The sequence below is a fragment of the Nicotiana tabacum genome, chromosome 24, assembly GCF_000715075.1.
Source record: "Nicotiana tabacum cultivar K326 chromosome 24, ASM71507v2, whole genome shotgun sequence".
NCBI lineage: Eukaryota > Viridiplantae > Streptophyta > Magnoliopsida > Solanales > Solanaceae > Nicotiana > Nicotiana tabacum.
This window is the reverse complement of record NC_134103.1, coordinates 3,181,458-3,199,327: the sequence shown is the minus strand read 5'-3', so window position 1 is coordinate 3,199,327 and position 17,870 is coordinate 3,181,458. Positions and strand designations below refer to the sequence as shown.

The 17,870-nt window shown below is 34.3% G+C and overlaps 2 protein-coding genes across 2 annotated transcripts; one reads left to right on the top strand and one right to left on the bottom strand.

Annotated features, from left to right (window-relative positions):
• Nucleotides 1–1,673: 1,673 nt before the first annotated feature.
• LOC142178608 (uncharacterized) lies at nt 1,674–4,325 on the bottom strand. Its single transcript, XM_075248472.1, has 4 exons — nt 3,464–4,325; nt 2,772–2,884; nt 2,188–2,594; nt 1,674–2,088 (listed from the first exon to the last, which is right to left on the bottom strand). Exons 1-4 carry the CDS (start codon nt 4,323–4,325, stop codon nt 1,674–1,676), a joined length of 1,797 nt encoding a protein of 598 aa, XP_075104573.1.
• A 2,688-nt stretch (nt 4,326–7,013) lies between these two features.
• LOC107821555 (uncharacterized) lies at nt 7,014–15,838 on the top strand. Its single transcript, XM_016647981.2, has 13 exons — nt 7,014–7,285; nt 7,643–7,752; nt 7,836–7,946; nt 8,049–8,118; nt 8,235–8,324; nt 9,233–9,327; nt 9,500–9,553; nt 9,914–10,051; nt 13,511–13,601; nt 13,699–13,813; nt 13,922–13,991; nt 14,685–14,756; nt 15,444–15,838. The coding sequence occupies exons 1-13, from the start codon at nt 7,093–7,095 to the stop codon at nt 15,561–15,563; spliced, it is 1,329 nt and encodes a 442-aa protein (XP_016503467.1). The 5' UTR covers nt 7,014–7,092; the 3' UTR covers nt 15,564–15,838.
• The last annotated feature ends 2,032 nt before the right edge of the window (nt 15,839–17,870 follow it).

The following is a 17,870-nucleotide window of genomic DNA, read 5'->3' as shown; positions in this document are numbered from 1 at the left end:
ATATATATATATATATATATATGTGTGTGTGTGTGTGTGTGTGTGTGTGTGTGTGTGTGTGGTCCCTGGCTTACTACTAATTTTCCTTGTTTTCCTCCCAGTTTTAGTCCTTATCTATGTAAATCTGTATTATTGCTACTAGGTGTACTATTTGGCTTTTATTGAGACAGGCTACAATCGTTGGTGTGTATAATTCGTTTCTTTAACAATTGGAATATGTATTAAATAAAATATTTTAACGTACAAAATAAAAATTGAAAATAATCAGTACGAAATTTGCCGCAATGTTCTCTGTTAAATACATATGAAAATTATTTTTCAATTATGTTACAAACTTTGGAAGTTTAACCATTCAAAAAAAGAGTTTCTTCACATGTATAATTATATAGTTTCAGAAATAATCTGAATATCACATATTTCTTATATAAAAGAAGTGAACATTTAAATATTGATATGTTATGTTAATTATTTTTTGCTATATATTTGAGAGTTATATAGTTTCAGAAATAATCTGAATATCACATATTTCTTATATAAAAGAAACATATTTTAGTTAATTAAAGGTTAATGTGCTTAGCCAAATATTACAAGGACTAAATCAGAAAATTACCAATAACTGAAGAGATTAGAGAAAGAGATTAGAATTATCAAAAAGAGAAATAAAATGTTGCATAAAGAATTGGGCGGGAAAAAGCTGTTAGGAGAGGTAGGTAGTCATATAGTTTAATTATTTAGGCTTAGGCCCCAGAAATTTAATTTCATTATTCTTTTTTCTCACTTCCTATTATAGTTTGTTAGCTTCCACATTTTTTCTTTGGTGATTAAAATACAGTTATTACGATACGTTCTTTTAAAAATATATTGCAAAAAGAAAAAAAAAAGATTCATGCCTTTCATTTAGTAAATTCAGCTTTACTAAAATTCTTTTGAATTTTACAAGTATGTGGTATGTAATGTTTGTTGGTTACAACAACTTTACTATATATAAAAAATTAAGAGTATGTACTCACTCGTTCGGAATTTAAAATTTTTAATGATTTTGATCTAGTTTCCCTCCCGCTTTTTATTATTTTATTTTTAATATATTATAAAAGTTATCACCTCTTGTGGTTTAAAAAGATCACGTCTAATAGTTTTGCAGATAAAATGAATTTCGAAAGTCATGAGACATTAATAGTTTTTAGTAGAATAAGAAGAATATTTGTTGTAATAGTTATGACATTTTGTTTCATATTGAATAGCGCATTTACTTTTTGAAAGTTCAAATTAACATATCTTAATTATCTTCTAAGCTTAAAAAAATTTCATCTTGTTTTAATTTAAACTACTATATATAGCTAAAGAGATATGTACTGTTATATGCCATTTTCGCTCTAAATATTGGTCATATTGACTGTCAATAGACTTAAATACTCATATTTCTATTATATAGAAATGAGAGTTTGAGATGACGAACGCTGCACTAACTGGTTGTACAAAAAGCAATGTATTTTATACTTTAAACTTAGGTCCATTTTATTGATTATTTTTTTTTTTTTTGGTAATTAAACTTTTTTATATACCAGGAAAAATATTTACAATCAATACAAAAAACCTTTACATATATTCCTATGCTTCCTATACTTCCTCCCCCCTTGTACTTCCTATTGTTATCTTTCTGTTACTTCTAGCTATTACATTGGATTGTAGTCCAGTTTACTTAGAGCTTTTCCTACTTCCTTATTGCTTCGACAATGCACTTCTTGTACTATTAGCTTGCCAATTATCTCCCAGTTCCTCGCTTTATCTTGAAATAGTCTAGCATTCCTTTCCTGCCAAACAAAATAGACACACTCTGCTAATACCATCTTGAACAGCTCTGATTTTGCATTCCTGCTTCTTGTCCAGTTTTCTGCCCATTTCAGTTCCTCTGACCAACCATATATGTTCCTGCTAATACCTTGCCATTTGAGCATCATCTTCCATAGTTCAGCCGCATATTGGCACTCAAAGAATAGATGTTGTATAGACTCATTTGCTTGTGTGCATAGAAGACATGTTTGATCAGTTTGAATGCCCCACTTTAACAATCTATCCTTTGTGTATAGTCTGCCATTTGCCACCAGAGTTAGCATGAATATCCACCTAGGACACCCTGCATTGTTGCATACCAATTTCCTCCAGCTCACTTTGCTAAAGTCTCCTCACAGTTTATGATATATGTGCTTGATAGAGCAATCATGCATCTTCCTTAGATCTTCATAGTTATATCCTGATGCCTCAAAATTTTCTTTAGCTTTCACTATCTTCCTCATAATCCATGATGCTTGGTTCAGTTGCACCTCCCAAATATGTTTATTCTTTATGTAGTAGCATTGCACCCATTGTATCCACAGCTTGTTCTTTTCTTTGCATAGATTCCAGAATTGTTTGCTTACAGCTGCTTTGTTCCATAGACCAATATCCATTACATTAAAACCTCCTGCTGATCTGGGTTGGCAAACTTTCTCCCAAGCTAGTAGAGCTTTCTTTGAAATATTGTTGTTCCCTGTCCATAAGAAACTTCTGCAAATTGCCTCAATCAACTTGGTAATCTTCTTTGGCAGCATGAATATCTGAGACCAATAGGTTTGAATGGAGAACAATACACTTTTGATGAGTTGAAGCCTCCCTGCATATGATAATAACTTGCCTGTCCAGGATGTAATTCTGCCCACTAATTTGTCTATTAGAGATTCACATTGAACTAGTGAGACCCTTTTAGAACTTAAGGGTACTCCCAGGTATCTTACTGGTAACTCCCCTTTTTGAATACCCAAGAACTCCAGTATGTCTGCTGGCATATCTTGTGATACTCCACCAAAGAATATGGAGCTTTTCTTCTTGTTGATCTCCAGTCCTGAAGCTTTTGAAAACTCCAGAAAGCAGTTTATAGTAGTTTAATTGAGCCAATGTCACCCCTGCAAAACAACAAAAGGTCATCTGCAAATCCAAGTTGTATGATTTGCATCTTTGCACACTTAGGATGATAGTTGAAATCTGGGATGTGATGCAATGCCTTCAGTCTTCTTATAAAGTACTCCATTGCTAGCACAAAAAGAAAGGGGGATAGTGGATCCCCCTGTCTAAGTCCTTTCCTGGCTTCAAAAGGCTGAATTGGTGAGCCATTCAACATGATAGTATATGTAACACTCTGTACACAAGTCATTATCCATTGCACAAACTGGTCTGGGAAAGCCAGTGCATTCAAAACCTACTAATGGCCATTCAAGTGAGTATGCCTTCTGCATATCCAACTTCATCATGCATCGAGGTGATACTCCTTTCCTTCCATACCCTTTAACTAATTCATGGCTTAGAATGATGTTGTCAACAATTACTCTTCCAGGGACAAAAGTAGATTGGGTCTTATCTATTAGTTCATCCATAACTCCTTATAACCTACTAGTCAAGACTTTTGAGATAATTTTATATATTGTGGTACAGCATGAAATAGGTCTATACTCCTTGATATTGGCAGGGTTTCTAACTTTAGGAATTAGAGTTATTGAGGTACAATTAATTGGCTTAAACATCTGTGATGTCTCAAAGAAATTCAGCACAGCTTGTGTTACCTCCTCTCCTATGATATGCCATGACTTCTTGAAGAAAGCTGCATTAAGCCCATAATATCCTGGAGTCTTCAGATCATTTATGTATTGTAGAGCTTTCCATATCTCTTGTCTGGTAACAGGTTGAATCAGTTGAACTTGTTGATCTCTTTTGAGCACTGCCCCTCTTTGCATTACATTTGGATCAATTACCGGAATTGCAGGGGCATTTGACCTTAGCAATTGTTTATAGTAATCAAGTATTTCTGCCTCTATGTCCTCCTCCATATGTAGCTGCACCCCAACGTCATTTGTAAGAGCATGAATACCATTCAAACTGCTCATGTTCTTCGTATGAGCAAAGCAATATGCAGAGTTAGTGTCACCCAACTTCAGCCACTGTACTCTTGACCTTTGTCTATATATACTTTCCTCTATCAGTATCCATTTCTCTAATTTGCTCTTTAGTTCCTTTTCTTCCTCAATTAATTCTGCATTCAGCAATATGCTGCTCATTTTATTTTGCACTTCCTGCAGCTCCCTTCTGATTACTTTGATTTTGTCCTCAACACCTTTGTAATGTTGAGTGTTAAGACCTTTAATTACTTGCTTAACTCTTTTTAGTTTATTCCATACTCCCTGTAGCTTCCCATCTTTCCCAGTTGTGCTCCATGCTTGATCTACTTCTTGAATAAATTGAGGATGCTCAGCAATGCAATTGAAAAATCTGAATGGGCTGGCTTTCTTCCTCTGCATTTGTGAAATCATCTGCTTAAGTGGGGAATGGTCAGAGAAAGATGGTTCTAGGATTTGTATACTTAGGCTAGGCATTGTCATCATTCAGTAAATGTTCACCAATCCTCTATCTATTCTTCTGTATGTATGGTTATTTGTCCATGTGTAGTCCCTTCCCACAACAGGTAATTCATTCATTCATGTGTCACTCATGAACTCCCTATAGTCCTTTGTTTTCATATCTTGTATTATAGTACTATACTGCCTATCCTGGCTATTTAATACTATATTAAAATCTCCCATTGCTAGCCATGGTCCTTGCTGCAAGCTATTTATCTGCCTTAACTTTTGCCACATACTCAACCTATCTTTTATAGTATGCAAACCATATATTGCTGTAAATCCAAATGCTAGTAGTCTTGAGTGAGTTCTGACCTGTCCATGTATAATTTGGTCATCTATATCAGTTGGTTCAAAATCAAATATTCTTGGATCCCATAGTACCCATATTATTGTTGCTGAAATTTGATATCCACTGCCATCCATGAGCAATTTTACTGATTATACTACTAGCTTTCTGTTCCCTTATTATGTGTTCTACTAAGGCTATCACTGCCATCTTATTTTGCTTTATGAACTCTTTTATCTCCTTTTGCTTGTATGTTTTATTTAACCCTCTAACATTCTATGTGACAACACTCATACTGGTATGAATTGGGTATCCTGATACATCTACTGTGTCCCATAGCTCCTCAGCTGCATACTGCTTGTTGCTGGTTCATTTGTTGCATATTCACTCCCTAAGTATTGAAAACCATTATTACCAGCTAGTGTCTGTTCTTCAACTTGCTTTGCTTTAGCCATTCTTGCTGCTGATTTTCCACTGACTGTTGTCCATCCTACTTCTTCAAGTTGTTTTGCAGTTGCACTAACCTGCACTGGTATATTCTCTGGTGGTTTTATTATTTCAATCCTCTTTGTTAGCTCTTTCTCCTGATTATTGTCTTTAGGTCCATCTTTCTCAGTCCTCTGCCAGACTTGTTTACCTTTGTTTTCTCTCCCTCTATATGCCTGCTTTTGTGGTTGTTGTATTCTATTTTAATTGCAATTGTGCCCTATCTTTAGGCATTTGTTGCAATATGATGGCTCCCAATCATAACTTATCTATTGTTCAATTGTATTACCCATTGGGTCCTGCATCTTCACTCTTCTAGGAAGGGGCTTGGTGATGTCCATCTCAATTAACATTCTCGTATAAGAAATTCTAATTGTGCCAGTTATACAATCATCAGCATACACTGGATTTCCCAATGCACTCTCTATCTTGCTTAGTGCCTTCATACTCCAGCAATTGAGTGGAAGATTTGGGAACCTCGCCCACAAAGGAATGGTTCTCAAGACTTTATCGTGCAGATTAAAGTCTGGTGTCCAAGCTTTCATCACAATGGGGCGGTTATTGATAGTGTGAGGCCCAGTATATAACACTTGGTTTCTTTCTTTCAAATTAGCAAATCTGAGTACAAAATAATCTTCATTATGATAATAGATCTGAGGTTTGGTAGAGAATTTACCTACTGAATTTATGAATCGTTCCATTGCTCTTATGGTAGGTGAATCTCCAATTACATACAACACTATTACTGAGCTCCATTTTGCATTTTTCTGCTCAACATCCTCAAGATCTAGCTTCACAATTTTCTCCCCATCTTGAATCATCGGCGCTATATATTGAAGATTCATGCCTCTCATTGCCAATTTATTCCCTGCTAGCATATTTGCCCATGATTGATTCTCATTTACCTTCTCAATTTGATCAGTACCTTTGAGAATTTCTACAGTATCAGCTTTGCATGGCACTGCTTCATTGCTATTTGGTGTCTTCAATTGTATTTGTGCCTTCCCGCTCCCAGATCCACAACCTAGTCCACTAGTAGCTACAGGTGTAGCTATCACTACTTTCATCTTGCCATATTTGATTGCTGGATCTGCTTCTAGCTTGCTCTGCTCACTTAGCATGCTCCTCGGAGTAGTGTTTCCTGTTGGTTCTTCAATTCTCACCCCTTTTGGTGAGACAAATAACTCCATTACTGCCTTCCTTGCATCTGTTGATCTCAGATCAGTAGTCGAAATTTTCATAATATTCCGTTTAGGTCGTCCTCTTCCTCCCATGGCTTCCAGCTGCGTACGTTAGCAAGGCCACGTTAACGTGAGCCGAGAGAAAACAAGAGAGTGGACGCTAGGGTTTTTACTCCAGCTTTTGATGTTTGGCCTTTTAACGAGATTCAACATAAAACTATGTAAGTAAACATAATCAAATTCTAACTATAGAAAGAGTATTAAATATCACGTTATCCCATAATAATGATAATCTTTCAGCAGATTAAATAAAATTTTCAAGATAATTATATACAATCAATTCTGAATATGAAATATTACATTATCCGAAATCGTGATAATCTTTCACCGGATTAAATAAATTTTTCAAATTTTTTTAGAAGTAACATATTAAATGTTCTATTCATGAATAAGACCAAATACTTAGTATACGGACTTGATAGCAAGTTAATTAGAAGAAAAAGGAAGTAAAGAAACATAACAGAGAATATTAGGGGTGGAGCTGTAATTTCCAAAAATTACAGGCAAAGAAAACGTGACTGCTTATTTAAACAAAACAAATTCCCTCAAATAACCATAACCGTATAACTTCCCAGTTGCAGACTTCAGTACTCTTCACGCTTTCACATACATTTCAACTGTTTTTCACTTCGTTTTTTCTCTATCGGAGAAAATGAGCAGTTCTGCAGGAGGAGCTAGCGGAGGAGACGCCGGAGAAGAGAATGTGTTTTCAGAGGTGATTGAATTCGCTAAAACAATCGATGATTTTCGCAATCACTATTTCCTCCCAAGTCGTCAGGAAAAAATGGCTATACTGAAAGAGCAAGCTGATCGTGCTATCCAATTACTCGACGCTATCCCTAAAGGTAATTGAATTCTCAGAAAAATGCATTGAATTCCGAGTATAAAAATGTAAAGTATATATTCAGATGCATTGAATTTGGACTCTGAAGTTCTGTATTTGTTTAACACGATTTATCTCTTGTGTTTTTAATGTATGTTTTTTGGTTTAAATCATGTTTTATAAAAAGAAAAAAAAAAAGCAATCGCGAGAGGATCAACGGATGTACTTGTACTTGAATTCTTCGGAGAGCGCATTGAGTGAGTTCTAAAACGTAAGGTTGAAAAAGTATTGAAACGCAATTAAATCTCTTAATTAGCCACGTAATCTCTAGTGTTTTGAATGTAACTTGTGGTTTAATAATGTTTTTTACGTCGAGTAGAGAAGCGGCAATCGCAGGAGGATGATGCGATGTATTTGTACTTGAGAGGGAAGTTTCTGGATGTGTCTCCTGGTTATAATAAGGAAGCAGAGCAAAGTTTAACAGAAGCTGTGAGTAAATCTTAAAGGAAATTTCACATTTATATGTCTAATTAGTTATGGTTCATTTTCATGACTGCTGATTTGTGTAACAGCTTCAGTTGAATCGTTATATGGTGGATGCGTGGATATGCTTAGGAACTTGTGTTTGGAAACGAGGAGATCTTGATAAAGCTAAAAGTTGCTTTAAACTTGGCCTTGAACAGGTCATTTTATATGTTGCTTCTTGGATTTTAATTTGAGTTTTGTTAGTGATCAATTTAATTCTTGAAAATACTGATGGATATATTTATATTTGTTGTTTTCAGGATCCGAAAAATTTGGAGCTATTACGTCAATTATCTGTGCTCGAAAGAAGACAGTGCACTGGTGAAATAGGTAAACTTTTGTACTTCCTTTGGAACTTCTAGCATTTTGAATTTGAACCTTAATTATGTAGTCACATTTTTTTAGAGAGTGCCTGTAGTATTAATTGATTGTATTCAACTTTCCAGAGGTTGAAGATCCAGAAGAAATCATTGCTGAAAGTATTAAGCATGCCAAGGAAGCAATTGCTCTGGATATCCGGGATGGAATATCGTGGTGTAAGACTGCATTTTGTACTTCTTGGATATATTTGCTATTGATACATAAGTAGCAGTTCCTGAAAACGTATACTGCTTTAAGGAAGAATGATAAGTTTTGTGGTGGTAAACTTTAAGGAAGAATGATAAGTTTCGTGGTGGTAAACTTGATAAAATTGAATAGTAAAGGGAAGGAGGATGAAGAACCAAAAATGTCGGGGACTAAAAATTACTTGTTTATGATTAAACTGAGCTGCACCTCTAGGATTAACTGTTTTCATTTGTTCTAATATGATCCTGAAAATTGTGCTTGTCAACGATGTCGCGAAGTCTGAATGTCCACTAAGCATGTTATTTTGCTCTTAATCTCATCTAATTTATCACATTATACATGTTAAAGGAAAAAGGGATTTCTTTTAATGTGATACACATGCTGGTATACTCATAATGGTGCGTGTAAGTTTCTCCATTTACTTTGGAGCATATGGTAGCAAATTAAATCAATTTCTAATCCCTGTATTCTCAACATGTAACTTAGATATACCTGAGACCACCTGTGCTTACTATGTAACTGAGACCACCTGTACTTACCATACATCATGACATAATTTATAAGTACCTGATAACTTTTGCAGAAGACTGAAAAAAATGAAGGAACTGAAACTATTTAGGTGATCTGGAACATATACATATAAACTAGTAGACGCTCTTGAATATGAACATAAAACGCTGCATGAATCTAGTACATGACGTGCAAATTGCATATTGTATGTCACTTGCAAGCTCAGTTAATTCAGTTTCCTGCTTTGTCAAATTTACGATATTTTTGGTGGATTTGGTTTCGTAATTGATAAGATTGAATATCCAATATCATGATTTAGTTACATCCAAACTCAGGTTTCTTGAATGATCTTTCATTTTTTTGCCAGATGCCCTAGGAAATGCATGTCTCACTGCCTATTTTCTGACTGGAACTTGGGATCATGATATGCTTTTTCAGTCATTAAAAGCATACAAGAATGCTGTGAGTATGCTTCTTGCCAGTTTATCTTTGCGTAAAGCTTCCCACAATAAGCCTACTTCGCTGTCTTCCTCTAATAATTTTCCTCATGGACTTCAGAACTATCTGATATCCCTTAAGGTTGTTTTGTCTGCATTTCTTACTCAGGCCCCTCTAATTTTGTGTTCTGTTTCAGGCGAAAGACCAAAAGATGATGCGCAGTGCTGAATTGTGTTTCAACTGCTCGATGGTAAGGCTATATACCAATTCTTATTTTCAATTGTTCTAGCACTTAACTTTTATGTACCTGAATGTTTAAATAGTTCCTGGAAGTATGTAATAAAAGGCATCCTGATTCACTGGAAACAAAGAGAGAACTAAATAACAAAATCTCTATGTGTGGAGCTTTTCATGCGCTTGAATTATACTTGTACCTTTGCAGCTTGAGCATGTTTATGCTTAGTCATGAAACTTCAAGAGTATATTCAAAAGAAAGCATCTATTTTCTTCACCGTGACATTTCATGTCTGCTTATACATCCTAATTTTCACTTGCCGCCTTCTCAAAATTTCAATACCATGTTTTTGTGATTCTATACTTGGTTCAACAGACGTACAAGTTTCTGGAGAACTATTGGATGGCCCTATCTGGATTTGAAAGTGCTGGATTATTGGATCCTAGTCTTAAAGCTATAGAGCAAGCATCAAATCTGTGCGATGTTCTTGATGATATAGACTCTTTGCTTAAGGTAAGATTATTTAGTTGCGACTCTAATTCATGCGTATCGCCTGTCACCAGTGTGGAACTCAAGCATGAGATAACTCTGCTTCCATCATCAGAATTACATACTCTGCATGTGTTTCACATCCTAATACCTCAGAACATTCAGTATGATAGTATTTGGAGATGCTTTCAGGTATTGCTCTGTGTCTGCAAAATTTGGCTTTGAAACCCTTGATAAGTATAAATAGCAGCTCGGAAAATCAAATGTAAGGGAAACGGGATTTCTAGTAAGACAGTTAAAAAACATTAAGAAAGGGACTCAAAAATGTTGAAGGTACTAATTCCAAGAATAGCTTATTTGCATTCAGTATATTACATGTCAATAAGACAAAGGAGGGTTTCTTAGATTACATGTAAATTTAATGGCCGATCATTCAACTTTGTGTTCATTAGGCAAAAGTCACTTTTCTTCTTCTTTTTTTTTTTTGCATAAAATTAATTCAACTTTGTGTTCATTACTTAAAAGTTATTTTTTTTTATTATTACACAAAAATCATTTTACTTTGCTCTATCTATCACAAAAGTCACATTGACCAGATTTAATAATACTTTTAGGCAGAATAGCATATTAAACACTTATATTTGTTCCGGTTTGTCATTTCGGTCCCTATACTCTACAAAATTTCATCTAGACACTTTTAATTTATCAAAACCTATATTTTAAACCCTTTTGACCGTTGACCAAGCTTATATGTAATCAGATAATTGCGTGGTTACACACTCTTAAAAGCGCGTGCATCAATTATTTTGATTAAAGAAAGTTACTTAAAAATCATTAAAAAAAGAAACAATAAAAATAAACAGAATAGCAATTTAAAAAATCCCAAAGCCCCAACCCCTTCCTTAACCCTTCCCGTCATAACCCCTTCCGCAACCCCCCATTCCCCTCTTCCTATCTTCTTTCTTCCCTATTTATTTCTGGTCAAACCCCTTCATTCCCTCCCTCATTACTAGACTTTGATATTAAACAAAATTATCAAGATCAAAATGCTTCACTAAGTCACTGTTACATCTTTTGCTGGCCTCCTCCTCTTTCTCATCCTCCATTTTTAACTGTCGTCCACTACCATCAAAATTGAGGTTCTTCATCCGTCGTCGTGAAATATTTTTAGGCCAACATCGATGAGATTTTGAAGAATAATATGAAGTTTTTTTTTATTGTTTTGGTAGGTTTTCAGGGGCGGCCCAACCCTAAAGCAAGTGACACTTGCTTTAGGCCCCAAAAATTTAAAGGCCCCAAAATTACTAGTATTCTTTATATATAGTAGTATATTATTTATATAATTATCTTTTATTATTGATAAATTTATTTCTTTATTGTCATATTAATTTTTAATAATTCGATTTCTTCCTCTAATTAATATAACTAAAATAATTTTCTGTCAATCTTATTTTACTTTTTTACTTAATTATATTTCTCTATTCATTAGTTGGTCATGTAACTATATCTAATAATCTAACTTATTATTTATTTTTCTTACATAAATTATACTCTCTCTGTCCCAATTTATATGAAAGTGTTTGACTGGATATGGATTTTATGAAATAAAGGAAAGCTTTTGAAACTTGTAATCTTAAATAAATCATAGAAGTTTTTGGGCTAGAAATCATCTCAATAATGGTAAAAAAAAAAATTTAAAGTTGAATTGTTACCAAATATAGAAAGGGACTTACTAAAAAAAAGGAGTCACTTATGTTTTCTGGATTCTCCCATTTTAGCTGTGGTGCAATCAACGTTAAATTCATTTAATTTTTTGTATTTTATAAAACTAAGTTCTCATTTTTTTTAATTATACATCCTCACTTGTCTAATTTTTTTAAAAACGATGTTCATTATATATATATATATATATATATATATATATATATATATATATATATATATATATATATATATATATTAAGGCCTCTTATTAAAATTTTGCTTTAGGCCTCGGATGATGTTGTATTGCTTTGGTAGGTTTTATGGGGTTTTGGGTGAGAGTGAAGGCAAGAAAGAGAGAGAAAAAAATTGGATTTGTTTTATCTTTATTTGACAAATGTTCTCGGGCTAAAATATAATCTCACATCTATTTAGAGAGAGGTTTTAAGAAATAAGATAGAGGAATAGAAAAGGAACAGAGTTTCATGATGACAGGAGAATTTTTTCGGCCATAACAGTGCGCAATATGGTGGGCAGTAAGAAGAAAGTGATGATTGAGAAGGAAAAAAAATAAATAAAAAGTCAAACAAGAAAAAGGGTAAGTCAAGGTTATTTTATGTTTTATGTAAAAATAAAAAATGATGTGGCATATTTTATCTGATGTGGATTCTGACATAGCGCGATTGAGAGACATATAGTGTTAGAAGAGTTTGAAACACTCGTTTTGATAAACTAAAAGTGTCTAGATGAAACTTTGTGGAGTAAGGGGACCGGAATGACAAACCGAAATAAGTACAAGTGTCTAATAGGCTATTCTGCTATACTTTTACTTGAAAAGCCTATTATGCCATTGACATTATAAATTCTCTCATTTATGTAATACCTTTTATATTATATACTACCTAGGTATTTTACTTATAATTAAAATAACTTTATATTTTTTATTTATTATTTTATAATATATCCATACCTTTAATTTTTTCATGGCAGTCAATTTGTTTAATCATATTCAAACATGAACATATCTTAAATATAACAATGTTAAAAATATTTATTTTTTAATATTTATTTGAAATAATAAAGACATATTTGCTTAACAAATGATAGTTTTTTATAGTCAATAAAAATTTTTAAAAAAATTCAAATATATTTGTATTTAATATTATGTTTTTAAAGCTTTATCTGTTAATATTATTTATTTAAAAATATTAACGTGATGTATCATTATGCTAAATGTGGGTATTTTATTTATTGAAATATTGGGTATGGCTTGGCTGATAAATTAGTGAGCTTTGAATTAATATTTTTTGTTAAAAAAATATCTCATTAAGCATGGTTAAGAATGTGGGTTTGAGATCTGTTCACGGTAATGTTATTGACAAATTTAATGATGCTATTTCTTATAAAATAATATTAAGTTATTTTAAGTATAAGTAAAATACCTGGGTAAAAGTATATTATATAGCATATAATATAGAATGTATTATATAAATGAGATGATTTATAATGTCAAAGGCATAATAAACTTTTCAGGTGAAAAACTTGTAAAATCTAGTTAGAGTGATTATTGTAATAACTAGAGCATAGTAAAATAATTTTTGTGTAATAAAAGAAAAAAAATTAACTTTTGGATAATGATTACAAAGTTGAATGACTTTTACGTAAGAAAGAAAAATAACTTTTGGGTAATGAATCCCCAAGTTGAACGGCCCATAAAATTTACCCGTCTTTTTTATGCATGAGATTGTGAAGGTAGTTGAATAACTTGATCCTGTCTTTCAGAAACTGAATGATGCTAAGCAGCTTTCTTCTCCAACATCATCATCCCTTCCTACTGTTGATTCGCTAGCATCATCACTTGCTTCTGTTGAATGTAAGCTTTACATATGGGACTTGGATATTTTTCCAAAAACAGTGTGATATTGGATTAAGTTTGTAATCCATAAATTGGGCAACATACTTTCTTGTAGTGGATCCTTCATATGAGAGAGCTACTGTCGATCGCCTAACTGAAGGTCTTAATGAAGGAAAAGCAGTCACAGGAAAAGTTCTGTTTTCAGTTAAGAATCCGAGCAAAAGACCAATGTAAGTTACCTTACCGTAGAAGAGTAGATTCTGCCACTTCTCCCCTCCCAGAGCTGCCCCATAATCTGCAGATACTCTGTTGTCTCAACTTCTACTCTTCTTTTGCAGATACTATGTCGTCTGTGATTCTGACCGCACATGCTTTGTAATTACTGTTTACGGAGTACGGGGCACTGCAGTAAGTAATACCTTTGGTCTATTCTCTGTTACTTCAACGAATGTGATCAGTTTTTAAGTACAGTTCTAAGCAACTGGCACAGTTCACATATTCTTTTCTTAGTTACTTTGCTGCTAGAGTGGAAGTATGTCTGGCAACGAGTGATCCTTTCTCCTCTACTTTCCCTTCTTGGAAGAAAAATCTTATTAAGTTACAATACTTAGTGAATACCAATATAGTGAATTACACATAATGTACACTAAGTTGGAATAGTAAATTTTTGCAGATTGTCCTCAATATTTGATCCATTAAATAAGAGATTTAGAAAGCAAAGACTGCCCTTTGTATTCCATTAGAGTTTCACATTATATTGAAGAGCTGATTTTAGATCCAAGATCTCCATCCAACTAAACTTTTGATCAGGTTAATAAATTGTGACATCCTTAAATTCTGCTATACAAGATTGTGGTATGTTCCAATTTTCCTGTGTTTACGCAGGATAAAGAGATGAAATGAATTATAAATGAAAAAAAAAGACAAAGAAAAGTTGACTGTGTAATAAACCATCTTCTTATTTGAGAGAGAGCAAAGAGTAGATAGATATACAGTGACTACTGAGAATTCTATTTTACATTAATTGTTGGAGTACTTGCTGATCTTCTGTTGCTCGCATTCCCCTTAGATTTTCACATTACAAACTACTCCTGTTGACAGATCAAAGAAGAAGATCAGATCACACTTTTGGATCCTTTCTATCATTCCTTTGATTTTGAATGGAAATTAAAGGTAACCTTCGATCATTTTCGTATCTCTGTTTTTTTTTCCATTGCTACTCTGCTTATTCCATTTTACTTCTGCATATCTCAAATGACTGGTCTATTTGAAAAGTTATGTGTAAGCTGTACAACAGGTTTTATGTTGGGTTTGGATTTCGATGTTTCATATGTGTCAGCTCCTTTTTTGTTGAACACCTGTACTAATGGTAACGTTTTAATCCTCTAATAGTATTTACTGGGTTGGCGAGGATCATTAGGTTTATCATTGAAGCTACATTTCAGATAGAGTTACATATTTACCCCCAACCCCAGCTATACCACCTCTCTCACCACACTCCAAGTTGCCCCCCCCCCCCCCCACAACCCCACACACCCACCAAATCCTGAAAATGTGGAACTGTTGGTGCGGTCAAAGGCATACGCTGGCAGTTCAGTTCTGTTTTAATCACCTTTTCCCAAATTGCCAAAACCAGACTGTGGCCATAACAGTAATGGGAAATAGTTGCCAAGATTTTCCCCAATTTGAGAGTCTGAAAGAAGTGATTGGCACTTCGCTCTGTTTTTTTTCATTGCAATAGATAGTAAGCATAACAGTCATTCCTGACATCTTTTGTGTTCCCATAATATTACACTTTCTATATGTTATCTAAACTTCTCTTTCTTTCCCATCTATTCACATGTTACTTTTTTACTGCAGCGATATCAGTTCAAGTCAGTGCGAGTGGATTTTCTGCGACAACTTCGTGTTAACGGTGCAATTGTCTCGCCTCAACATGTAATTCATCGGTCAATGTACGCCGACCTCATGAAAGGATAAGGAGTCTGTGTTCTTTTCTACTTGTCATTAAGATACCTTGAATAATACTCTGGTGATTAGTTCAACTGTGACGGATTTCATGTAAATAGCAGTAAAGGAGACAAAACCGATCAAGTTTTTGAATGCTCATAAAACTTCCCACCAGTAAAGCAATATGCATTCTACAGCTAGCTGTGGAATCAATCATCTTTTTCATCTTCAACTTTAATAGTTTCATGCAATATTCTTGAATGCTTGTCTAGTTTCCTTAGCTCATTATGCTGATATAAGATGAGATTTTCTTCTTTCGTTACTTATTCGTTTTCTAGTCCTGTGATTAGTTTATTTCGATTTGAGATGATATATGTCTAGGGAGAATACTTAAATTATACTGTATTTTGTTATCCTTACCCCCCCGGTTCTTGTTCAGAACGTTACTAGTGTCGGGAATAAACCCCCTACAGAAATAATATTCACAGTAATAAAAGCGGAATAATCACGTACCACCGAGATACAGTAATTAACAAGAATAAAAGAGTGACAACGACACCAAAATTTTTACGTGGAAAACCCTTTGTATACGGAAAAAAATCACGACCCCGAGACGAGCAACTGATATCACTATAGTAAGGAATTTTATACTTTGTAGGTCCGAGTAAAATACTCCAAAGACCACTACAACACTCAAAAGAAATAACGCTCTTTTGATATTCTCACCTCACTACAATATCGCTCACTCTCTATTTTTCTCACGTACTATTTTCTTATAGCTTGTTTGTGAAATCTCACTCTTTTTTTCTCTCTTTATTGGTGTGTGAAAATGAGAGTTGAAGATCTCCTTTTATAGCCGAAGCCTCACTCTCTAAAGCCTACTATATTTGACAACTTGCACACACGTTTCCTTCTTTTTCTTCAATGTTGACAATTTAACAAAGTTGGCTACCAACCTAAAGAAATTCAACAAAGTTGGCTACCAAACCAAAGAAATTCAACAAAGTTGGCTACCAAACCAAAAATAATTTCCTTAGGCACATGCCTATTACTTTGGCTATTGAATGAGATGAAACCCATCAATCTTCCCCTCCAGTTTCATTCATCTAAAGGAGGTAGCACTTTCTTCTAGTTTGAGTACATGCCGACAAGTTCTTTGCATAGATCGAACTTGTCTCTTGGTACCACCTTGGTCAACATATCAGCAGGATTTTCACTCGTGTGAATCTTTTTGACATGTAAAGATTTGTTCTCCACCTGCTCACGAATCCAATGATATCTCACATATATATACTTTGTTCTTGCATGCTACATGGAGTTCTTGCTCAAGTCTATTTCACTTTGACTGTCACAATAGACGACATACTCATTTTGATACAATTCCAGCTCTTGAAGAAACCGCTTGAGCCATACCATCTCCTTGCCAGCTTCTGTAGCGGCAATGTACTCTGCTTCAGTTGTTGAAAGTGCAACACACTTCTGCAATTTAGACTGTCATGATATAGCTCCCCCTGAAAATGTAAACAAATATCTAATAGTGAATTTTCTATTATCAATGTCACCTGCCATATCAGCATCTGTATAGCCCTTCAAGATTGGATGAGATCCTCCAAAGCACAAACAATCTCCCGTGGTACCTCTCAGGTACCTGAGTATCCACTTGACTGCTTCCCAATGTTCCTTTCCAGGGTTTTCAAGAAATCTGCTAACAACACTAACTGCATGAGCAATATCAGGTCTGGTGCATACCATTGCATACATCAAACTTCCGACTGCTGAAGCATAAGGAACTCTAGCCATGTTCTCTTTCTCCTCCACACTTGTACGACACATCTTCTTGTTCAACTTTAGATAACTAGCAAGAGGTGTGCTGACTGGCTTAGCATTCTTCATGTTGAAGCGTTCCAGTACACGTTCAATGTACTTCTCCTGAGACAGCCACAACATTCTGCTTGTTCGCTCTCGAACTATCTTCATACCCAGAATTTATTTTGCTGGGCCCAAGTCCTTCATATCAAATGACTTGGACAAATCTTCATCCCCTTGTCTTTTCCTACAATTAATATGTCATCCACATACAACAATAATATAATAAAGTTATTTTCAGAAAATCTTTTGAAGTATACACATAGATCAGAATATGTCTTTGTGTAAGTTTGATTTTTCATGAATGATTCAAACTTCTTGTACCACTTCCTTGGTGCCTGCTTCAACCCATAAAGACTCTTATTCAGTTTGCACACCATGTGTTTCCTTTCAGCTACTTCAAATCCTTCTGGATGCTCCATATAGATCTCCTCTTCCAAATCTCCGTGAATAAATGCAGTTTTCACGTCC